This window comes from Trachurus trachurus, assembly GCF_905171665.1.
Source record: "Trachurus trachurus genome assembly, chromosome: 7".
In the NCBI taxonomy this organism is placed as follows: domain Eukaryota; kingdom Metazoa; phylum Chordata; class Actinopteri; order Carangiformes; family Carangidae; genus Trachurus; species Trachurus trachurus.
In genome coordinates this window covers 16,512,943-16,538,195 of record NC_139901.1, presented here as the reverse complement: position 1 = coordinate 16,538,195, position 25,253 = coordinate 16,512,943, and the positions used below count along the sequence as shown (strand labels likewise).

The window sequence follows — 25,253 nt, the reverse complement described above, 5'->3', positions numbered from 1 at the left end:
GTAGAGATGCCCAGATGTCAAAGTAGCCCAAGCTTCAGATGTTGTTTATACTGGGCTTTCACTCTTTGTGCCTCGCACACAGCGCAGCAGCACAATGAAAAGCTTTGATTCATTTCCGTTTTATGGCTGTTTTCCTTCAGTCATCTGATCCTATGCATTTCATTTACCATCTCCTGAGAGGAGCGAGCAGAGATATTAAATAACACTGTAGTATAAGAGCCTATCAAACAGTCACTCTGTGGAAGTCCTCACACCACTTTCCCTCCTCTGCAAGGTGTTTTCAAGTCTGTCAAACTTTACATGCCTCAGGTTCCCTTTGCTTTCTGTCTCACTCCATCTTTACTCTGTGGCTCCTTCCCGCCTCTCCCCAATGTTTCTCTGTCCCAGACACCAGTGGTTATCTGCGACTCCCCTCTAACCTCTCCATCTATCTCTGACTGAATTTGGCAGGTTTGTTAGGAGACAGGGCCACTGCAGCCACAAACAGGGGTGAGGATGCAACACATCTATCTCTGTGTCCCCATGTGTGTGAGAGAGACAGAGACAGAGAGTCGCTGGGAGTTGCTGCTGTGACTCATCAACCCTGGAGAGGGTCAACAAGATAACTAGCACTTTCTTTACTTGTGATATGTTTTGTTTTATGTTATAATATTATCAACAGTGAATTGTATAGCAAACTCAGAATCATCCCCCAACTCTGTAGCCTACTTTCCCCTTAGCTCAGCGGAGACTTGAAGCATCTTTCAGCCGATTATTTAGGTTTTAAAAACTTAAATAATAAAATAAATAATCTTTTTCTAATTTCCTGAGTAAATGAGACTGTCCTCCATGTGCAGGTCCTTATTATGATGTTACGATGTTACATCTTCTTGCTAGGTGACACCTAGTGGCCATAGTAAGTATAACACAAGCAAACGGAAAGGTGCAGTGAGTAGTAGTGGTAAGATCCACAAATGGAGTGCTTGGATGGATGGGTGAATAAAACACAGGACTTTGACACAGAAGAGTGAAGTTTGATTGCCAGATGAAAATAGCAGTTCAGTTTTTTGTTTTAACTACTTCATTATTATAGAAACCATGACGACAAAAATTATAAATCTTGAGGAAGTACCGCAGTGCAGTCATGATCTTTTCCTGAGTCTGACCAAGTTGTTTTTGTCCCTAAACCTGATTAAACAGCATATAGTTACCATGCCAATAATGAATATAACAGTACAGTCACAGTCACAAAAATAGTCTATATGGTTGTTTAGGTTTGAAGAAATCAAAGTTTAAAGCCACTGCAGCTTGGTTCTCATACAGTAGGTATTTTGAATAACAATGGGGTAAGACATGTAAAACACTGAGGCAGTTAGCAAAGAGAGGAAGAGAAGGAGTTGTCTAAGGAAAGTAAAACATATAGGGAAAAAAAACATGGTGATTTAACTATCACTTTAATGTCTGTATATGATTCATGGAAAACTGGCCAGGTACTATGGCTCGTGCAGAGACGTTCCAAATCAGACCCACACAGCCACTGCCTCTTTGTTAATGGTCTCCTATAGACAATCCATCATCTGACTGTAGCCATTTACCAACTCGGACAACTTCTTGGCTTTCTTTCAACGAAGGCTGCTGCCTCCTCGTCTATTTCTCTCCTTGCACTGTTCCTCTCACCTCTTTTTCCTCCTTGCTTCACTTATTCAGTCACCACCTTCTTCTACTCCTTTCCTCTAAAATGTGTCTTCACAGACTCGATACCCAGAGGAGATTCTTCTCTTAGCTCTTTACCCTTCACACCATTGTGCATACAACTTCCTGAACTCCATTTAACCTTAGCTTTTAGAGGCTAAATAGCTCCATTACATGCTGCCTTTCTGTGACAGGTGTTCAGAACTGCCTTGGTCTTCTATGTTCTGCAAGAGCTGTCTGTTCAGCTCCCCGACGAGTCTGCACAGACCTGCTAGTTCTGCAACAGATCAACGCAGACATGGATGCACATGCAAAAAACAAACAAACACATGCATGCAAACAGCAGCCGCAGCAACAAATGGCTCAAACAAGGGTGCATTCCTAATCTGCTCCCCCATCCACAGGGAGCAGGCATGATGTAGGGCTTTTGTTGTTGCCGTCATTTTTGTGCTCCATTTTCATGGGCGGCTGAAAGACAGTGAAGGCGTCCATTGAGAGCACAGCTCAACAAGGCGTCTAGATACAGCTTAGCATTCACAACTCATGTGTGGTTCCACAATGTGACAGTACAGTTAATACAAGATCCAAATATCTTATAGAGAGGAACAAGGAATGTTTTTATGTTTGTTTGTTTTTTATGTGAAGACTAACATTGCTTCTCTTTGTGGCCCCACTTAATTTGGAGAGGAAAAAGCTGAAGACTTGGTGGTGTTGGTCACCGTGAATGCTGAATCATTACATTACTGTAATGAGCATTAGATCCCAACACTGTCTTTTCTTTGTGATTCTCAGACAAACTTAAATGTAGGGTTGGAGATCCTATTGAGCATTTTTTACATACCGGTAATTATTTGAAATCTTCTTAACACTCCGATTGCAACCAATTAATTTAATGTTTTTTCACAAAAATGAAAGAGGTCAGTCAGCTGTGGGATGGACATTCCTGTAAAAATACTGTGACACGCGACAGTATCGCGGAAAGCCGCGTCGCTCATATTGGGATTACATTGGGTTGCGCCGCGAGGGCGACACCTTCACAGCTTCACCTTGATGTGACCACAACGCTGAACAAGCGTTGCCTGTTCCTGAGCTCTGGAGGCGTGGCTTCAGAGAGAAGTCTGAGGAAAGGGGCCTGGACTTTTGACTTGTGTGTTTTCAAAATGTGGCCTGTTAGAATCATTTTTCAGGATCTCCAACCCTACCTTTAAAGAAATAAAATGTATATATTTATTATATCAGAATTCAGGCAAAAGGGAAAAAGTGATGAACCTGTTGGGATTCTTTTATCATTCAGTGTTTTTAACTTCAAAAATCTCAGCCAGGTTCATCACTTTTTAGTCTCCCTCTGTTGTGTTGGATTTGCAGCACATTTGTTGTCAAATTAAGTTGCTTGTGTATTTGTGTGTGTTTTCCTGAGTTGCAGTGTGTTGAGCTCACCCTATCAAGAAATGGAGTGACTTGCCAAGATTTTTTCATTCACTGGATTTGCCTAAATCAGGTATTTAACAGGCTACATCATCCGTTTAGCTGTAAGGACAGCTTTAATGCTCCTTGGCAAAAACTATGTTGAACATGATACATCAAAATCTTCCATACAATAGGTGTTGATTAAGATCTGAGATCACATCATCTTCATACTACATATTCAATCCATGCAGCAAGCCCTCGTGCCCATTATCTTTATCACCCCATTCATGCAAATGTATTCTCATCACCTACTGCTAGAAATTAATATTATAATATACAGTAACATAGAAATGTTTTGTCCCACCCACCCTCAACAAGGACAAAAACTACAGTAGCCTATATAATGACTCAATGAGTCAGTTCTCTTGGTCATGGATACATCTACAGTATGTATAGATACATAGATGTTGATGCTGTAGAACATACAGTCATTGTTTTAGGACATACTGTCATGATAAACAACAGTAAAATTCTCATGAAGGTAAAAGCAAGAAGCGTCTCTCAGACTCTAGATGGCTAAGTGTTTCTTCTTGGCCTCTTTGGGGACCTCTGTGCATCATGGAGGAGAGAAATGAATAGCTCTCCAGTGGCTGCTACTAACAGGTGGCCTTGACTGACTCACAGTCCCTTAAGGCTGACCATGACGAATGAGTCGTGACTCTGGCGTGGATAACAGCTCCGCTACTGAAAATAGGAAGTAAGGACTTAATTAGGCTGAGCTTGATGTAGGTGCAGGTGGCTCCTCTGATCAAGCTATGGCATATCTACTGCACTGTCTATCATCATACTGTAATCATGTTTGTTTGCATGGAGCTTGATGTGTACTTGTGTTTAACTGTGTTAAAGGCCACCTCTATTAAACTCTTCTTACTTTGATGAACAGTATGTTCTTTCCAGGACAACAGAGTAAGAGCATTATCAAAACAACTGCAAATAATATTGTAATTCGACTTACATAATAACCCTAAAAATCTAAATCCCCACCCTTAAATACCATTGGTTTCCTTTATTTGAATGAGTTGAGGTGTATTCCTGCCTAGTAAAAATGATGACCTAACCAAACATAGATATAGCGTGATGTCATCCTGAGATATTTACAGACTTGAACTGCAGGAGAAACTCACTTCCCAGCCACTGGTGCTCTTCCTGCTGTTTTATTCACTTACAGTAACACGTACTAGTCACAGCTGAATGTAACAAGTTCACAGCCAGATAGATAGATAGATAGATAGATAGATAGATAGATAGATAGATAGATAGATAGATAGATAGATAGATAGATAGATAGATAGATAGATAGATAGATAGATAGATAGATAGATAGATAGATAGATAGATAGATAGATAGATAGATAGATAGATAGATAGATAGACAGACAGACAGACAGACAGACAGACAGACAGACAGACAGATAGATAGATAGATAGATAGATAGATAGATAGATAGATAGATAGATAGATAGATAGATAGATAGATAGATAGATAGATAGATAGATAGATAGATAGATAGATAGATGTACATCTTTATCTTTGCTTCACACTACACTAGTCATTCAAATCTTAAAAACTGGGTTGCTCTATGAAATATGACGTAAAGATTCCTGTGGCACCACTACCATTTTGTGAACATTGTCACGTCTTCATTTTAAACAAAGCTTTGTGAAACATGGGACAAATTAAATAAGACCTGATGGCTCCGGATTAAAAAAAAAGAAATCCTACTAATCAAGATCTCAGCACAAGGAAGGTGTATATGCACAAGACATTGCTCTGCTTTGGGGTGAGTCATTGTCACGGCTCAATATCAGCTTTCACAGGGTTTGATATAACTCCTTGTTCGCTGAACATATACCTGCAGTCCTCAGAGATTCCTCTGATGTCAGATCTGGGAGGATTATCCAGGTATCAGTAAAACCAGCAGAGGAGGAAGAGCCCAAAAAACACTGATCAGTGGGTGCTAGAGGTTCAGACACTGTTCTGTAACTGGACAAATTAGCTCTGACTGTTCTCGGGTTTCAGCCATCATGTTTGCGAAAAACCACCCTTCTGCAATCGCCTTGAGCAAGATGACTGAATTCCTGTGCGCTCTAGGGACACTTCTCTTTCATTTACCCAGCTCCCTGACTTCCCATGAGGGATGGCAAGTAAGGGAGGATGAAAAAATGAATAGTTGGTCATTTGCACCTTCAGTGTATGAGAGCGATGAACCAATTAATCCAATAGTTGATAAACAAGTCAGCCACTTACAGTAGATCATTTGTTTCTTGGGGTTGCTATTTGGAAACAGTCATAATGCTAAACATTAGCTAGATCACACTTCTCTAGGAGACAAAACAAGCATCAGCCGGGCAGCGTCCGCGAAACCGAAAGTAAGGAAACGCTGGTCAGCTCGCCCAGCATTTCCACCACTAATAATAACAAAATAACGATAGAGACAAAACGATATATTTATCAAAAACTGAGCCATTAACAAGTGTGGGTAACGTAGATTCATCCACATTAAGGTGAGACTTTTTTTTTATAACCAAATACAAACTCCTCGTTGTCCCTTTAAGATATTAATAATTCAATCAAAAAGACTTGTAGGTTAATTAATGAATGGAAATGATATTCAGTACAGCCATATCTGCACCATACTTGTGTATTTATGCTGAATTAGCACTGCACTTCCTATTATCTAAACAGGCCTTTGATAAAAGTCTTTCCAAACATTCTGCCAGTAGTTCACATGTGCATCTCTCTTTCAAAGGAATGACTATATGGAGAGAAGCCACAGGGACAGCCCTGCTTGGACATGCTCCCCGTCCGCAAAGCCTCAAGGTGTCCTCTCCACACCATTACCTTGGTCGAGTATCAGCAATGACTAAGTGGACGTTTGAGGGAAAGTGGCATTTTATTAGCAGGAGAGTCTAAAAGGTCCTCCTCTGAACAAACTGACTAAACACGTTTTATACTGCAGCGACTTATGTTCCTAAACAAATTTAATATATGCTTATAAATCTTGCTGCTTGAGGAGGCTGTTTCCATTCAGTTTCCACTAGATGGACTCCTGGGAGGAAAAGTTATAGCAACAATAAAAGAAAGTCAAGCATGAACACTTTGAAATGTTATTCCTCGCACTTAATAAAAACTAGCATTGGATTGTTGGATAGCCCGATTGAGACCGATATTGATTCGTCCTTCTCGGGGTTCCTGCTGTGTTGTTATTACTGCACCTTCATTCAAGAGAAAACATAGCTCTGCTTCTCTGTGATGGTCAGCTGTAACTGCTGTCTCTATTGAGTCTCCTCCCCTGTGTTGAGTAAGTGGATGAATACAGTGTCAGGCTCTGCAGCTGCAAGGGCCACTGTGTTGGGGGAAAAAGGCAAGCCTTTGCCAAAGTAATCCTTTGGCAAAGGCTGGTGTCCCAGACGCTAGCACAGTGATGATCTACGCAAAGGGTGGGGGTTGGAGTGGGTGGGGAGATGTTGTGTACTTTGGGTCACCAGACACTGACATTGTCCTTGCAGCAACAACTGTATTTACTGTCTCTTTTTAATCGCATGGTATATTCACATCCTAGCCAAGTAACACGGTTGTGCATATCCACCATGTGATAAGAGGCTGGTGTTGCCAGAGTTCTTAGCTCTCATCACTAGCATCACTGCTCTCCCAAGCTGCCGTGTTGTTTACTCAGGTGTGTCAAAGACCCAGTGTGACATTATCACATCCACCCATGTACTCCGTCCACAGGAGGTTTGAATTCAGGAAGGGCCCGATCGAAAACGTGCCATGTGCAGTTGATGAGTGCAGACAGGTGAGTTTGGAACAAATGAAAAAAAAAACTGAAAGAAAAAAAATGCAGGCTTCATTATGGAGCAGTTGAAAGGTGAATGGCACTTTTTTTTCTGAATCATTCAGTCAAGCATTCTTCATGTGCGTAAAACTCACCATGTGTGGGAGTGAGCAATGACTCTTTCCAGGCCCACACAATATGACCATAAATAGCCTCACTTACGTAAAAATGTAAGCCATACTTTCACTGAAGAAACAATATATTGGTAATCTAAGAGTGAGAGGCATTTGCAGTAAAACATAACAAGGAGCACATGAAATCTATTTGCAGGAGTTCATTGGAGACGTGCAGAACATGACTGCTCCCTGGTGTTCTCCTGTTATTAATGAAAGATCAATTCATTATTCCATATGCAGAGGGATGACTAACAGACCACAGAGAGATAAACCTGTACTCCATGTTAGAATAACGCGCACCAGCTGGATCCATGAACTGCTGAATGGATTTCTTGCTAGCATTGGCTCTCCTAAATTTGGAAAGGGGAGGTATTTCCACCTATATCCTTTTTATCACGTGGCCGGTCATTGATCACAACAGTGATCAGCTCAGTGTTGAGGGGGGGGAAAGAGAAGAGTGGGGGGTGGGGGATGACAGAGCTGTCATTACGCAGAGAAAAGACCTATAGGCATACCACTGCATGTGCATGAAAATTCAACACACAAAAAACAACCGAAGACCCATGTGTTTCCTAAATAACGGGCTCTACGGGTGGATCAGATAAGACAACAACTGTCACCATGGACCACGAATGCATGCCGATTTGCTGGTGCTGAATCGGGAGGTTTGCATCACGCACAGGGCGGCAGATAGTGTAAATGTTGCACGCGTTAAATATCATATTAAACGGCCTGCACGCTGGTTCTTAAATAGGCTACTACTTGCAGCCATAACAACCCAACGGGCTACAGGCGTCTACGCGCAAATCTTGGAGAGGCATGTATGCAGCTCCTCATACGCTGATATGGCACATTAATTTTCAATTTACAGCTCCAGGATTCAGTGTTACAGGCTGTATTTTTTTTATGTCCAAGGTTAGAAGCATATGCGCTAATTATACATTGGTATTCTGATATCCCACTGGGCAGGCACAAGGATGCCGTATGGAAACCGCTGCTTCGCCAAAATAAGCGGCAACAAAATAATAATAATGATAAAAAAAATATATACATATGCACTTGTTTTTTCAGCAGATGAATATCCAGACAATGACGCGTGTGTCTTACCTGTGCTGTGAGACAAATCGATACCCGGTTCGGTGAGTATGTTCGGGTCACTTTGAGATCTGCCTCGTTGCAGACAGCCGTCTAGTCCATCCGATGTAGCCATGAGGAGACAGCACAGGAATCCCGAATAAAATATTGAAAACCCAACCAGAGGCAGGCAAGGTCAGGAGGAAAGCAGCGAGCGAGTGCAGATTTAATTTGCTCTGACAACAGCCGCTTTGAGCATCTACCAGGGAGCCATGGCTGAGCAGAAATTCCGTGTTTGTGTGTGTGTGTGTGTGTGTGTGTGTGTGTGTGTGTGTGTGTGTGTGTGTGTGTGTGTGTGTGTGTGTGTGTGTGCGTCTGGGCTGTGTGCGCGATGATGTGTGGATGTGGGAGGGGTATGATATGCCCCCTATGATGCCCGTCTCTGTCCAGCAACACGGCCAAATATTCAACACATTAACTAACATGCTGTTACACCGATGTATTAATGGTGCTTAGCCTACACATTGTAGGGTTTTTTTTGTTGGTGTTTTTTTTTTTTTTTCAAGCGCATTTCACAAAATCTCTACACTCCCCCCCACACACATCGTTTATTTTTGGGTCTATAAAGCTTTATTGTAGGTCTAAGCTGAGGCAGCGTCATAAAATGCAAGATTAAGTCGAGGCAGCAATAATGAATTTATCGAGAAATTACATGACTAATCGGTTAATTAGATAGCGTGCAATTGACTGTGGAACTAGCCTACTGGTGACCTGATGATGCACGTAAATTAATATAAATAGCCTATTAATATTTTGCGCAAAACACCTTGAGGATGTTTTTAAAGCACAACAGGAGGCTACATGAAAACCCCAGAGCTGGGACCTGTATAATATTGGCTCCACATTAAAATGACCTATATCATTTGTATCAAAGTTTATTCTATATATGAATCATAATTTTAAAATAATTTAATGAAATAAATCAGCCTAACCCTCCATAGTTGCATTTACGTGTGGAAAAATACATCTAAAATGCGAATATTTTGCTATTTTGCTTAAAACAAAGCAGGTTCATGTCTGTGCCACTGGACTACATAGGATGCAGCCCATTGGCTGGTTCAACATGTGACGTACTAACGCGGAAGTGCTCCTCCGAGGCAGAAGAAAAATGGCAGCTTACAATATCAGACCCTCAACTGTGCTGTTGATTTTTTGTGGTTTGTTAGTGTTTGTCGTCACAAAGGGTCAAGAAACTACACTAACGGGTAGTGACCGTGCCGCCGTGGTCGATAATGCACAAGCAGACACCGAAACAGCGGAGAAAGCGCCCGAGCAGCGCGTGGTGGAGGAGAGGCGCTGGGAGGCGACCGTGGTTGATGAGGTGACTCCGGATGAAGCTGCAGCCGAAAAACACGACACTCCAGTCCCAGAGAGCGTGGCCCCTTCATCGGTACCACGGCCGAGAGACGATTTCCAGGAGGAGCTGGTCATCAGGCCGCTGCACTCCGGAGATATTTACGCCAGCTTCCAGTTCCGCACCCTGTGGGAGACTGATTTCACGAGAGAAAACAAAGGTGGGTTAGTGCTATAGCACTGAGACTAACTAAACTCGAGTCATAAGTGGTGTATTGAATGTAATTAATAACCCACTCAATGGCTAACACGGTGGTCTAATGATGCTCTATGGATCAATTGGCCTTCAATTCATTAATAACAGAAAAATATGGATTGCCAGATCGTGAAACTCCCCTCTTCAGCATGGCACTTATGTCTCCAGTGCACCATTTGACCACTGGCTATGTGCAAAATGTCTTTTAAACCTACAATGACAATTGATAAATATTTCAAATAATATCCTATTTGTGATTTACCAGGGTATTAAACTGTAAAATTACTCACAAATCACAACCCACAACACTGTTATTGCCCAAACTATTTATTCAAATAGACCACACTAATACAGGAACGTTTTTAGAATGGGAGCTTAACACTGTTCTAACTGTATTATTGCTCTCTCTATTTAATCTTCTACATACAGCACACATCTAGTCAAACTTGAATAAGTAAATGAAAGGTTAACTAAGAGGTCAAATGGTGTTCATTAGAGAGGTCTTGCTACTCAATTGGAGAGCTCAGTAGAAAGACGCACAACATTTTTAGCAAGTCTTAACAAATAGATCCTTAACAGATAGTGTAACATAAATATCACAGACATGTTGCAACATAATATATCTGGAAACCCATTGTAAATCATAATAACTATCTATCTCATGTGTAGAAGTCGGGGAAGTCACAAAGGTCTAAATGTGTCTACAGCTCTGGAGTAAAATTGTCTCAAGTTTTAATCTCATGTGGTATTTATGTGCAGTGGAGAATATAATTCTAATTGTGCACTGATTATTCACTCTTCCCTGATTAGCAATATTTTAGTAAATGTGTTGAGTCAGAGCTGCTGTTCATTTACTACTTCTACTACACCACACTCCAGTCTAACAGAGTTTGAGCTGATCCATAGCCTGTAAATTCAAAAACAGCTTGTATGTTCTGCTGTTTACCTGTTATATACAAAGGACAACAATGCTGTAACCACAAACTTTTTAATGGTATCTTCCTCAGTCTCCCACTACCGATTGTTCCCCAAGTCCCTGGGCCAGGTCATCTCCAAGTTCTCAGTGCGAGAGCTGCACATCTCCTTCACACAGGGCTACTGGAGGACCATGCAGTGGGGGCAGCCCTTTCTCTCTTCTCCTCCTGGGGCAGAACTCTGGGTGTGGTTTCAGGACTCTGTGACGGAGTAAGTATGGCCCTTTGCTTACTGCAGGACATCAGAACCGGGGAAGTTGACTTGTGCTGAAATTGTGACACCACTCTGCTGAAGTTGTTAGTTGAGGTATGATAGAGGTTTGATAATCTATAGCTGGCAAGTAGGGTTTGGTGCATTCCAATGGAAATCTTAATAATAGACATGCTGCAGTGTTTGTGAATTAGTTGTCTCACTTCTTATTTCTCTGTGCGCACGTTGCCTTCTCTGCCAAAAGCAAGCTCTCTTGGGTTGTTGCACCCGATCCTGGGAACTGGGAATAACAAATTCAGTCACTGTTTAACTGGGCATATCAAAAAGTAAAGAACAGTGAGAATACAAGTGGGAATTCCTTGAGCACAAGCAGAAAGCTACAACACAAAGTTATGTCTCTGGTGGTGAATCAAACTCTCTAGCAGCACATATGCAGAGTCATTGTTATTGTGCAAATAATTATTGGCTTGAAAAACAGTATGTGAGGAATGTAAATGACTGTTAATTTTTGGCACAGGAAAATATTGCTTTACTCTTCTGTTTGCATCAAGTGTTTTTCACCAGTTAGTAAAAAGATTATAGTTTTCAAAAAAATATCACAAAAACAAAAGTAACATTCCCAACATATTCTGCAGGAACATGTTGGGAAGATGAAAATGTCCAAGAACCTCTTTTTTTACAAGCAGAATGAAACTCAACTCATTATTTCTATGTAAAGATCAAAATTAAAATATTCATACAAAACCCCGGAATAAAAAAAAAGAAAAGAAAAGTTGGTAATATTTTTCTGCAACCATGTGTGCTTATCAGTCTTTTCTAACAATTTCTGCCTTTTTCAGTGTGGATGGCACATGGAAGGAACTGACCAATGTGCTGTCAGGGATTTTCTGTGCTTCACTCAACTTTATTGACTCCACCAACACTGTTCAGCCCAGTGCCTCCTTCAAACCGCTCGGTGTAGGCAACGGTACGGTGCAGCCTCCTCATTCTCCCTTTGCATTTCCCAATTTTCTCAGGTGGTGGTGAACATATTGAAAAGCTAATCACGTGAGAACCACCTCAAACACTTGTAGCCTGCAGGTCCTACAGTAGTTATTGTCCTGGATGCGTTACACTGCATACAGAATGATTTGTGTTTTTTGTCTTGAACTTGAAGTGACAGACCACCGCTTCCTCCGCTATGCTACCCTCCCACGTGAGATTGTTTGCACAGAGAATCTTACACCATGGAAGAAGCTCTTGCCGTGTGGATCCAAGGTGTGTGTCTATGTCTGTGTGTCTCTTTAAAAATACATCAAAACCCAAATGTCATGTGCTCTCCTTTGTATGATGCACACACTGACTGAACTTGTGTCTCAGCACCACCTTACATGAAGAAGAAGCTCAAACGTCAGTCATTGCTGCAAACTGACTCTTTTCTTCTCCGCTGCCTTGTTGAACTTGCAGGCTGGTCTTGCAGTCCTGTTGAAGTCTGAGAAACTCTTCCACAGTAGTTTCCATTCCCAGTCAGTGCACATCAGACCTGTGTGTGAGGATGAACAGTGCCAAACCACGTCCTGGGAGCTGCGACAGACACTGAATGTGGTGTTTGACCTGCACACGTCTGGACAGAGTAAAAGAGGTGAGCCGAAAGAACTTGTTTACTCGTTTTGGAGCTGAGTTGTATTTGGTGTATTTGGTACCATAGTAATGGGAGAAAACAGCTTAATGACTTCTTCCTGACTTTAGTTAATTTCCGGCTGTTTATTTCTACAGAATGGTCTTTGTTCAAGATGTTTTCTCGGACCCTGACAGAAGCCTGTCCATTGGCCTCCTCCAGCAAAATCTATATTGACGTCACAGACAGCCCAGAGGTTTGATTTCCCCAATTTGCTCTCTCTCATCCACTGCAAATGATTATGCAAACTTCTCCGAATAAGAGGACGAGTTTTTTACCAAACTGCCAAAGTAGCATTGTGGTGTAGTTAACCAAGATGATTTAAATCTTTTATATAGAAATGATAACCCTTAACAGTATGGCCAGACATATGCTTTGATTGAGATTGACATGATGTCATTTTGCAGGGGGAGCAGTTTGAGCTGAGCCCAGCTACTCCCCTGCTGACCCAGGCAGTGGTGCTGGGGGACAGACGGACCTTCTCCGTTTATGATCTGACCCAACAAATCACCTTTGGCACCGTGCGCTCCCTCAACCTGCTGATCCGCTGGAAATCCACTGAGGGTGAGTGAGAGATGTGGCACATGATACAGCTCTGTGTACCATGTGTTTCACATCTCACTTACGTCTGATTTGACAAGAAATGAGTAAACTAAAAGGCCTCAACTACATGTGGTTTCTATCTCTTAGCTGATTTAATGACATACTACAGTGGAAACCGCTTATAGTGATCACGGATATAGTAATCAACCGCTTATATGGATCAAAAGGCTTGGGACAGAATCATTTTATACAAATGCTGTTTAAATTATTTGTTTATCGTAATCAAGAAAGCCGCTTATAGTGTTCATTTTGGTCATTTTATGAATGAAAACATGTGCAAAAACAGCCTATTTATTTTATTTTTGACGGTGTCCCTTTGACGTGCACGGCTGCAGCAGCCCAAACAACACATGTCGCCGCGCTGTGTCTTGTTGAGCTGTGTGCGTCACCTGGCTGGCTGAGCCACATGACTGTCGGTGCGGCACAACTCTCATTATCATTGGCTGTTTGTGTTGTCTGACAAAACATGGATGAATGAAACCTATGAAACGACTTTCTATCGACTCGACTGCCTCTTGTATTTCTATCGGGGAAAAGTTATTTCGGGATAAATATCATGATATTTTATCGCCCAGCTCGACAGTGACATATTGCCCCTTCATTCATGAAAAATCATCCGGCACTACTGTACAGTAGTTTGCTAATTTTAAAAACACATTGGCAGCAGCAACGAGATCTGTACTGAGACTGTTATTCTGTCATGTGAGTTAAATGACTGCTGTGTGGAAAACCACGCTGTTGTCCGTAATCGAGGTGTAGACGGGTGAGTTTGCAGCTGACCAGAGGATCGCCCTGACGACCATTTTCGTTTTTCTCATTGAAAAACTATACAAATGGCATTTAGATGATGCTCTGCTTAAGAAATTAAGTGAAAAACAAATCTATCCCAGTATCACCGACAATTGCGACAAATGCCACGCTTTATCTTGCAACTTAACTCATATGTTTTACTCTTGTTCGTCACTTTCTCGTTTCTGGCAGAATTATTTTGATACCATGTCAAAAATATTTTCAAAGACCATAAAAGTCTCTCCGCATGTCGCCATATTCGGGCTCCCAGAAGACCACAACCGGTTTACCTCTAACCAATTAGATATTTTAGCCTTTACTTCCTTACTGGCAGGACGCCAGCTTCTTCTTCACTGGAAGTCAACTAAAGCTCCATCTAGCACTCAGTGGCTCAATGACACCATGTCTTTTCTAAAACTGGAAAAGATCAGATATTCAGTGAAAGGTAACTCTGATAAATTTTATAACAAGTGGCTTCCCTTTTTAACATTCTTTCGCTCTCTTCAGGCAATGCCTCCTGATTGATGGACCCCAACCTCCTTTCTTTCTCTTTCTTCTTATCTTTATCATTATTATTATTTATTTGTTTATTTTATTTTATATATTTTATTTATTTATTTATTTTTCCTCTCCTGTCTTTTGGCTTCCCTTGTATTTTAGTTTACACCCTGTAGCTTAAACACTTATTCACTCATCACATACAAGAATCCTCAGTTATTTATTTATTTATTATTACTATTATTTTTTATTATTTTTATTTTTGTTTGTACATTGTTTGTTTGTCGCCCGATCATGTTCCTGTTGGGCCACAAATACAAAATAAGGAAACATCCCAGGAGGCAAACTGTATGTCTTGCTCTTCATTTATCATGATGCACAGTATTTCTACTGTATCAATATGTTTACATTTTCAATTGTGATGCAGATGTGTTGCGATACTCAATGTAATTATAACATTGGTTTCTGTTCTAATTGTGCCTTACCTCCTAATAAAAATATTAACCAAAAAAAAAAAGAAATTAAGTGAAATAATAAAAAAATTGGTATAGTAATCAACCGCTTATATGATCACATTGACTCTGGACGCACGTGATCACTATAATCGGTTTCCACTGTATTTTATTCTTTTATTCTCTTGTGGATTGCATCAAGGTTATTGTGAAAGACTAAAGTCGGCTGTCTGTTTTGGTGACAGAAAGTCCTCGATAAGCGCCATCTTAACTTAACGTTACCACCAAAGAAGCATATAAGCATTGTGTCACACACTCCGCTCTTGCAGGTGACATGCTGCGCCCCCTGCTCCATGGTGAGCGCTACGTGGCCGGTTATGGACTCCAGACGGGAGAGATTCACACTCTGATGTACAACAACCACCCATACAGGTCGTTCCCCGTGCTGCTCCTGGATTCAGTTCCCTGGTATCTTCGCCTCTACATCCACACCCTCACAGTCACCAGCAAGGGAAAGGACAACAAGCCCAGTGAGTAACTTTACAAGCTTCTGGAAATCAAACGAGTAACATGAAATGAGACATTATAAATAAAGTAAGTTAATTAAATTGCTGGTACTTGAATGAACCAACAGATGTTTAAGTGAAACGAGAAGCCACCTGCACTGAACGAGACAGCAGAAACATAACTTTCCCTCAAACTATCATCAGGAGAAATTTATTTTCCAACGTCTCCCACGCACATCAAGTTAATTTCATTGCCATGACTCTGCAGTTGTTTTAGCTGGTGGCAAATGAAGCTTTAAAGATACAAAGAATAAGCAGATTTACATTTAGTTTTCCTGCAGTAAAATGGAGCTGCTGCTCTGTGTTAAATTAAATGTTGGCAGTGTAAGGAATGAATAAAAATCTACTGATGTACTTCTACTTATAGAGCTAATATTTTGCAAATTTACTGATTAATGTGTATTTATTGTGGAAAAAAATAGATCATTTATTCCATGTAGGTGCCTTAGTTCACCACAAGGAGGAGAACACGAGCTGCATGTCCTGATGTGAGAGCTGTGCGGTTTGTGTTTAGAATTAAAGATGTTATTTTGGCATGCCTGCATATCAAGATGATTGTTTTTTGTTCAGACATTATCACGAGTATTATTGTTCTTGATTTGTCACAGTATATAAAACTTCTTATTGTGTTGTGTCTGTTCATAGTTTGCCCACTCATGTTTGTCTTCCTCCCCCAGGTTACATCCACTACGAGCCATCTAAGGACCGTCTGAGGCCCCACCTGCTGGAGATGCTGGTCCAGCTTCCTCCGAATTCTGTCACCGAGGTCACCGTTCAGTTTGAGAGGGCTCTGCTCAAATGGACTGAGTACACCCCTGACCCCAACCACGGCTTCTATGTTGGGTATGTAGGCTATGTAAAGTTTCTGAAATAAGAAGCACATGTTGCACTCATGTCAGTTTAGAGTTTATGAAGTTGTAGTTATTAATTTGAGGGCTGTGAGAGCAGAGAGGTTCGTTTTATAGTCTTTTGTATTTATTTTTAGGATTTTTCTTTTTTCTCACCTTCAAAATGCCTAAACTGTTTTTGTCAACATTTAGGTCTTCAGTAATCAGCTCTCTTGTACCAAGTATTGTTGCCATGGATACAAACAACACGCAGGAACGCCCACTGTTCAGCAGCTTGTAAGTATACTGTTGTTCCTTTTGAGGAAAATGCCATTTATTACTACTGATCTACTGTGTGAGATGTTTCTGTGTCTGTCAGGAAGCTTTGTTTAGAAAGTCAAATGACCAAATTTCCCATCATCCACCAGTTTCCCCTGCAAAGAGGAGACAAGCTACTTTGTGCGCGTCTACACGGAGCCTCTGCTGGTCAACCTGCCAACTCCAGACTTCAGCATGCCTTATAATGTCATCTGCCTGACCTGCACTGTGGTGGCTGTGGGCTATGGCTCGCTCTACAACCTGCTGACCCGGAGCTTCCAGATAGAAGAGCCCAGCCCAGGACTGGCCAAGCGGATAGCCAACATCATCCGCAAAATGAGGGGCGTGCCGCCACTCTGAGGCTGGACGTCAGTGCCAACTGGCTCTGATTTTAGGTAAAGGAAAATTGTCCTTTTGGCAGAGCTACTGCTAAATGTGGATTCAGGGAGTCAAACACTGATATGAATGCAGACTGTAAGCACAGTCAACTTGAAGGTTTCTTTTTTAAATGGAGGAAAGTATTCAGGATCATTTCCTGCTGGTTGAGGACAAAGAAATGTGGACATTTGTGTACTCTGACTGTTTTTATTGCTTGACAAAAAAGAAGGAACCAAAGCTGCAGAGTGTGCAACATTTTTTTTTTCTTTTGTTTGGTTGGATGTTTTTGTTTTGTGGGTGTTTGAAATTATAATCCCACTCTAACACTACACAGCCACACTGTCACTGGGGGGATTTGTTACTGTGAGGAAGCTATGTTTCAGTGAATGTACTATGAGTTCAGTTAGAAAGAAGATGTCCCTGACCTGTTGATTTCGATCTCCTTGCAAGGCAAAATAAAAATGAAATGATCCTTAAACTCAGAGTGACTGAGTCAGAAAGTCACAGTTCTATTAAATCTCAGGTGTAACAGGACAGAAAACTCTTTAAATACTGACTTTCCCACAACACATACTAAACAGAGCATTAAGGTGGAACTAGGGAACATGCTGGTGTGTTTCTATTGTCTGACACGTGTTCTCTGGAGCGTGTTTTTTTTTTTTTTATTCTCTAAGTTGAACATGTCCCTGAGCAACCACAGTACTTGTCTGGAACTACTTATTCTTTTTAAAAAGCAACAGGCCTCCTACCAAACATTTATTTTGCACTCATTTTGGATGCATGCATGAATCTTAAATGCGATTGTTTGCAGTGCCTGAATTTGAATTACTTTGTAACCCCTTCACTCACCAGGATCCTAAAGTGAGTATAAGTTATACTTGTCTGTCCAAAAGTCCATTCTGATTCACTGGCAGTGAAGAAGTATGCAGAATGTGAACGGTGAATCGGTACTCTGTTGTGCATTTGTGTGTGTGTGTGTGGCAAAAAGGTGTTTATTATTGACTTTTAAATAAACTGTCGAACAACTATTTGATATTTTATTCTAAGTAGCAGCTGTGTACTGTAGGAAGACACATGAACACTGAACCAAAGCTGGAGCTGTGTTACTTCACTCCGAGTGCCCACATTTTTGTGTAAACAAACTTGGCCCCACTTCTGGCAGACCTAGAGAGAGCAAACACAGTGGTCTCTGTATTTGGCCGGTCAGCATTTCTCACCCCTGCACGTTTGGCAACAATGTGGAACAAAAACAAAAGGAAAAGCAGCATTCCACATAAGTGATGTTCATATCTGGTCAGCTGCAAAGTATGTTTTCTCTCAAAGCAAGCGGGTATAATACACAGGCAGGAAACACAGCTCTGCTAGCTCAGCCTTCACAGTCTGTTTCTCAAGGACCCCGTATACCCGCAGTGATAAGTGGCTTGTGTCACGGTTCTCAATGACATAGCCTTTACTTTATGCAGCACATATGTTTGTGATTTCCTGAATACTATTATAAATTATAAAGTCAAATGTGGATGTTTGTACGGGAAAAACAATTTGAGCTGTATTTTTTTTTTTAAACCTGTGAGGTCGGGGTGCAACAATGTTGAAATGTTTAGGCAGCAGAACTTCTTGGCTACCTCTTCATATAGTCTTGTTTTCTGCCAGTAAGCACTTTAGATTCTTGGCATATTTCATCATTCCTTTTACAGCCAAACTTGTCTAAAAAGCCCATAAAGGAAACCAATGAAACCTGAGAGCTGTAACCAGCAAGGTGATAAATACAGAACAGATTTCTAAGTCCTGGAGACATGTTTATTTGTTGTGATACAAAGACAGTAAAGTACATTTTTCATCCATTTAGAGCATTTCAAATATGAAGTATTGAAGAAATACTCTGTGACTGATATCAAAGTACAATTACACACAAGTTCATATGTAAACTAATCAAGTAAAAACATAAACATACTGCAAACCATTAGTGGCAGCCTGCTAGCTAGTCTCTTTCCATTTCAGGGATGTTCTACAAAGTCACATTTTCTTTATACGTTTTCTCAGAGTGGAATACATTGGAAAAAAGTCTGTGGATAATGAGTTTATTTTCCCTCTGAGTAACAAGTGTAGAGTAGATTACCTAAACATACATTTATTCACATAATCTTGAATTTTTTGAATGTGCTTAAAGTATGGGAGGTGAAAATGTATAACTTTATTCAGGATAGCACCAACTGAAATTGTGCAAATATACCAAAGTGTGCTACTATGAAAAGGTTTAACATAATACGTTTACTAATGCAAAAACTAATGCACAAATGCAACTTAGTGAGTGTGAGTCCAATCAGCAGGGCTCGCTGCAGGCGTGGCCGCAGGTCGTCCTGCAGCACTTCTGCTCTCCTGGACATTGACCATCGTGGTAGCAGTACTCGGCGCACATGGGGGTTCCCTGGGGCAGAGCGCAGCGACCCGGCTTCACTGGCACACCACAGACACAAACATACTCAGTTACAGTGTTCATGAGCAAATGTCAGTGCATTGATGTGACTGCACAAACACAGGAGGAGTAGTGCCATATCTAACCTGTGTATGGTGCGATGCACTCATGTCCGCATCCATTGTGGCAGCATTTGTCATTACTGGGGCAGTCACTGTCATTAGAGCAAAACTCAGCACACAACCCTGAACCCCAGCGCCTGCGAGGACACACTCCTGGCTTTGCTGAGGGGTAAAAAAGAAATCATTGTATTCAAAGAAAGCTGAAGCAGAATGTCTGGAAAATATGGCTTTTGATTGGAAGAGTCTTTCTGTTGCCTTATGGACAGTCCATGCTTGACTTCCATGTTAGTTCAGTCACAGAGAAGATTTAACCAAAGATTTAACAGCTGCCCATTTGAGAGAAAAAAAAGTTAAACATTGTGGCTCGTACTGAAAGCCGGAGGGACACAGACAGCTCCACAGTCAAACACACAGCATTTGTGGTCTGCAGGACAGTCTTCATCACACACACACCCCTTATGTGATGGGACAACATTAAGGCGACGTGGGCAGTGGCCTGGTTTGGGAAGAATCACTGAGAGAAAGAGGCAGTGAAGCAGAGAAGGAAAAAGATCAGTTGTGGAAAGGGAGATTACATTAACGAAGGCGTCTGGTAACCAAACAACTCTGGTTGTGTGTGAAACAGACAAACATGAACTTTTCAGAGGCAAACAGTAAACTCGCAGATCCCACATTAAACACATCTGAGTCAAAACAAACGTACCTGTTAGGTTGCGATCAGCTTCTGCAGCAAGGGCTGTGTTAAAGTGCACATATGCACTGAGTGCTAAAAGCAATGCACAAACTGTACACCAGTGTTTCTCCATGTCAACTTCTTGCACACAAGAATGTACTCTTGTTTGGACAAATATCCCAGTGCACAACCTGCAGGCTGGGCAGCCAAGTCACAAGATGCTGGGTCCTTGTGCCTGTAGAGTTACATTCCTGTCTCACTACATGGAAGCAGCCACACTTCTGCCACCAGACACTACTAATGGAACATAATTCATTATACTATTTGTAGTTTACTTCTATATACCAATATACGTATAGTTTTAGCAGACACAGGGAGGTCAGGGAGGAGCGAACTAACATTGCTTTGATTGTTTTTAATTGTTGCTCTGATCATTTATGAACCACGTGTTTAGCAGGATTTTACTGGTTGGGGTTCCAGTTCAACCTGTGGCCCATGTGTCATCCCTTCTCTCTATTTCTGCTGCCAAAGATTTTTTTTTTTTAATGCAGAAAAATTACAAAAAATTAATTGCAAAATGCTTCTCAGTGAAACTAGGACTGCTTACTTTTGTTTCCTAAATAACTTATGAACCAGACATTCAGCAGATTTTTACCTGCAGCTCATTTTTCCACAGGTGTCCTCCAGTCCAGGGAATGAAAACCAGTGGATAAAAAAAAGTGAATCACCATCTTAGTTCAATGGACACAGAGATCGTCTCCAGAGACTGGGAGCTGAGCTGTCTAACATTTACTCAGCCTGTTTCTCTGATAATTTCAAGTCCAAACATCTGATGACTAACGTCCTTCTTCTGGTAAAAAATACATAGTCACAACAATGATGTAAAACGTGTCTGTGGCTTAAAGCTGAATTAAAAAAATAAATAAAAAGCCAATTTAGAGCTTCAGGCGAAACACTGTCCCTTGAGTAAAATCATATACCGGTCTGTCTGCTGGGAACATTTAGGGTAAAAATACAATTCAAAAAACATATCACACTAGTCATTTTTGAATATTGTGGAAGCATTACATATTATCACTTGTGGCTTGCTACAATTCATCAAAGGGATAAGGTATTTCTATACAGTTTATTAGTAAGATGACCATATTTGTGTTGATGAGGATGTTGTACCAGTTAATGTTTATGATGATGATGACAATGATGTGTTGATTTTTTTTGCTACTTCACTTTTGCTGTTGTGTTGAATTTGCTTGTTTCAGTTGCACTGTCCATTGCGCAGCGTTTACAATTTTATTTTCCTCTCAATCTGTGCTGCCTTCTTTTCAGCTGTTTTCCTTTTTATACCAAATATCTTCATTTCATCTTCATCCAGTCCAAACTATGTTGCAATATCATTTAATATTTCTGCCCTCTAACACAGGTGACATGATACAACATTGTGTGTCCTCAGTCTGACCCTTTATTGCCATCTATTGGCTTCATTAGGACTTACATGTAGGTTGTTGGATGAGTCATGTTTCTTCTTGACACAAACAGCATCTGTTTTCCATGTTGCATTATTAATGTATTGTGTGTATTAACCAGCAAACTATGCCATTAGCCACATATAGGGCTAATATTATCTAACCTCATATGGTCATATATTTAGCTTGGTGGTAGATTTGTCTGATTGTGAGCGCCTGTTTGTAAATCGTGATAATAAGAAATACATTAATGGGCATCATAGTACATGTGAAATACCCTCTCTTGCGTGCAATTTCTTCGTCTTGACTATAAAACATGGTTTGATTAGCTGATTTCTGAACTCAAAGGTGTTCTCACTTCCAGACAGTGTTGACTCAGCAGCACTGACTTGTGTCTGTTTGTTACTTCTCAGTATTTTTTCATCTCTCTGTTGTAGATTAAATCTGACGTTGCTGTTTATGAAGAAACACAACATCCATAAGCCATGATAGTAGGAATAACATCATATTAATGAGATAGTCTGCACAATTACATTATGTTTCTGCATGAGACAGCACAAAGCTTTGCATGTATTAGATTTCTGTCCAGCTGAACTATGAGACAGGACTGTCTATCTGATCCAGTCCTCTAAGGCTGATAAGGTGGCGCCAATGCGTGCAGTCTACTGTGCTGTATAATGGTGAACCAGACGATAACCTAATATGTCAGCATGTGAAGGTTAGGTGTGCAGAAAACAACAGATTTATGAAAGGGCCACCTACTTTTCAGAACAACTGTCTCTTTGGTGACGGGTACACTATAGTTCTCAAAAGAGGTTTATGTAACCCACTTTCTTTGTTTTTCCTGAATGTAATCAATCACACCACAAACCATTCACCTCCACTGTTGTGCAGAAGAGGAGGCCTAAGATCCAGTCGTGCAAGAAATCCTTAGATGTTAGTTAAAGTAGTGATACCATGAATAAAAATGCTTTATTGCAGTCATTCAAGGTTACTATTAGTGATGCATTTTAGAAACTGTATACTTGTATACAGCTGTTGAATAAATTTAATGTATTTGTCACTGCAATGTAGCTTACTGTAATAATACTAAATAAAATAAAATACTAAAGCTGTTTGTTAGTATTTTATTACTGTCTCATGTACTGTACGTCTCGTCAAAAAAGTACAGTACATGAGAGTCTCTGGACCAACATGGTTAGATACCAGATGAACAGTAAAATAATGGCTCTTGTTTTGGGTGAAACTGTTAATTGATCAAGAGGCTCTAATGAAAGATGCAGCAGCTGCAGATGGCCAGATCCTTGGGATGAAACACAACAGAGGCCCATGCAAGAGCTGTGAGGTTTGCTTTGAGCTCAAACTGTAGTAAGATGTACATATACTTATCTTTACTATCTATCTATCTATCTATCTATCTATCTATCTATCTATCTATCTATCTATCTATCTATCTATCTATCTATCTATCTATCTATCTATCTATCTATCTATTTATCTATCTATCTATCTATCTATCTATCTATCTATCTATCTATCTATCTATCTATCTATCTATCTATCTATCTATCTATCTATATCTACTATACGCTCTAACCATACTCTTCAACTCCAACTTTATTGTATGGTGTTGGTTGGTAAACAGAACGGAGGTAGTGAGCACTCACCCTGAATCTCAAAAAAGGAGAAAAAAACTCTCATGTGGAGGTGCACGGCCAAGGCAAACAAGAAGAGAAGAGAAAACCAGCACCCTCCAATCAGCTCCTTTTAACTTTTTATTGTAGGACAGGCAGGCAGGACAGACGTTTCGACCGAAGTCTTTTTCAATGTGGCATTGTGACATTGAAAAAGACTTCGGTCGAAACGTCTGTCCTGCCTGCCTGTCCTACAATAAAAAGTTAAAAGGAGCTGATTGGAGGGTGCTGGTTTTCTCTTCTCCTCTTGTTGGTTGGTAAACAACAACAACAAAGTGGGTTGCAATGGCTACACTACCATTTACAGCCTCTAGGTGGGTGTCTCCCCTTGAATATTGAAGTCTCTCTTTTTTTTTAGTTGACCACCAATCTGTACATTATTAGTCAAAGACGTTCTATAATATAGCAGTTGAATGAAATCACTTCTTAATGTCCTAACAATACATGTATATACATATAGTTCAGTGTTAGTTTGATTTTGTGTTTGTTTTGGTCAAAAAGAAGAAAAAAAAGAAGGTTGACATCACACCCATCTCTGGTAAAAATCTCTTTTATACGTCTTTCCAGCGTCTGTCGGATGTTGCAACGTAGTGTAACTATGTAAATGTATTCTGTCTGGCTTTATTTGACTGACAGGTATCCCCCAAACCCTCAAACAGGGAGAATCCAGAAGGTTATTATACAGGGTGCAGTGAGCAGTGAGGAGTAATTTTACCCCAAGGAGCAGAACAGCCATGCAATTTACATGTCCAACCACATTGCTTATAGAGAGCTCAGTAGCCAGTGGGATCTCAGCTGTGGGCTTTTTAAGACCTGAGATCTGTTGTTTTTCTCATTTACTTTCATTCTCTGTCTGACATATCACATATCTGACATATGGGGTGTGTGCTGCATGTGTTTGCATATACATGTATACTCAGAACACATGTGCACATAAACAAGGTTACAGTATTTTTTATAATCTTGTATTTTTATGTCTCATTCCCACCACGCCAAATCTTAAAAAAACACCTTGTTTCCTCTCCCTTGTGCTCCCTCACTTTCCATTTCCCCGATGTTTTATTTTTTTCCCCTCCTGTCCTTGGGAATTCAATCATGGAATAATGTTGCTGGAAACCCATGTATTCATGTAACAAGGCTTGGCTAGTGGGTGATATTGTATGTCCTTGAAATGATGTAGATGCTATCAGTTTCACTGGTGGCTGTGAATGTTGAACAAGTGAATGAGGTAAAAAAAAAAAAAAAAAAAAAAGATTGTTCGGTATGACAGTGTTCAGTATGTGAACCTTACAGTGCATATGGTTAGGTTTAGATTTGTGTGAAATAGTGAGGCTTTAAAATGAGGTAATCTGCCAATTTTATGGCCTCATCGAGCCTTTTCTATTGTCACCAAAGACAGAATCGTAGATGGAGATGAACAATAGCAAATCCATATGCTTGCATAATGGAAGCACAGAAAGGAAAAATACGGCTGACTTAAAGTAAAATGAAGACATGTCAGCAAGTATTAATAATCAGCATGACTGACCCTGTAAAATCCAATACCAACCTCTGAAGATCCAACAGCAAATGTAAAAGCAAATTGCTCTTTTGAGGATCTGAGAAAATGGTGCACTTTTCGTTTTAGATATTTCAAATCAATGTAAAATGTCAGTGCCCTTGTGCAGAGAAGGGACAGAGTGTTTTGGGAACAAATCATAGATTGCGCAGGATTCCTGTGCTACTTTAACAGAAATCTTTCAGCCCAAAGTCACATGACAAACATGATATATGGGCATAATTCCCTACCTCCAGCTCATATTGTTTCCAGACTGACCCAAAACAAGTCTCAACACCACCCC

General features: G+C 40.6%; 3 protein-coding genes across 3 annotated transcripts in view; 1 reads left to right on the top strand and 2 right to left on the bottom strand.

Annotated features, from left to right (window-relative positions):
• phactr3a (phosphatase and actin regulator 3a) overlaps window positions 1-8,301 on the bottom strand; it is a gene marked incomplete at both ends in the record, with an annotated part of 29,734 nt that extends 21,433 nt beyond the window's left edge. Inside the window, one exon of the mRNA XM_083975841.1 lies at window positions 8,199-8,301. Within this exon, the coding sequence (XP_083831967.1) occupies window positions 8,199-8,301 (103 nt within the window). The remainder of the gene's footprint in view (window positions 1-8,198) is intronic.
• A 1,031-nt stretch (window positions 8,302-9,332) lies between these two features.
• On the top strand, window positions 9,333-18,002 carry pigt (phosphatidylinositol glycan anchor biosynthesis, class T). The gene is made up of 11 exons (XM_083975047.1): window positions 9,333-9,739; window positions 10,782-10,959; window positions 11,799-11,926; window positions 12,116-12,216; window positions 12,406-12,580; window positions 12,715-12,812; window positions 13,024-13,180; window positions 15,288-15,488; window positions 16,202-16,367; window positions 16,565-16,648; window positions 16,780-18,002. Exons 1-11 carry the CDS (start codon window positions 9,334-9,336, stop codon window positions 17,027-17,029), a joined length of 1,944 nt encoding a protein of 647 aa, XP_083831173.1. The 5' UTR covers window position 9,333; the 3' UTR covers window positions 17,030-18,002.
• Window positions 18,003-18,837: 835 nt separating this feature from the next.
• On the bottom strand, window positions 18,838-20,409 carry wfdc2 (WAP four-disulfide core domain 2). The gene is made up of 4 exons (XM_083974735.1): window positions 20,286-20,409; window positions 19,953-20,096; window positions 19,607-19,744; window positions 18,838-19,501 (listed from the first exon to the last, which is right to left on the bottom strand). The coding sequence occupies exons 1-4, from the start codon at window positions 20,386-20,388 to the stop codon at window positions 19,368-19,370; spliced, it is 519 nt and encodes a 172-aa protein (XP_083830861.1). The 5' UTR covers window positions 20,389-20,409; the 3' UTR covers window positions 18,838-19,367.
• Window positions 20,410-25,253: the final 4,844 nt, after the last annotated feature.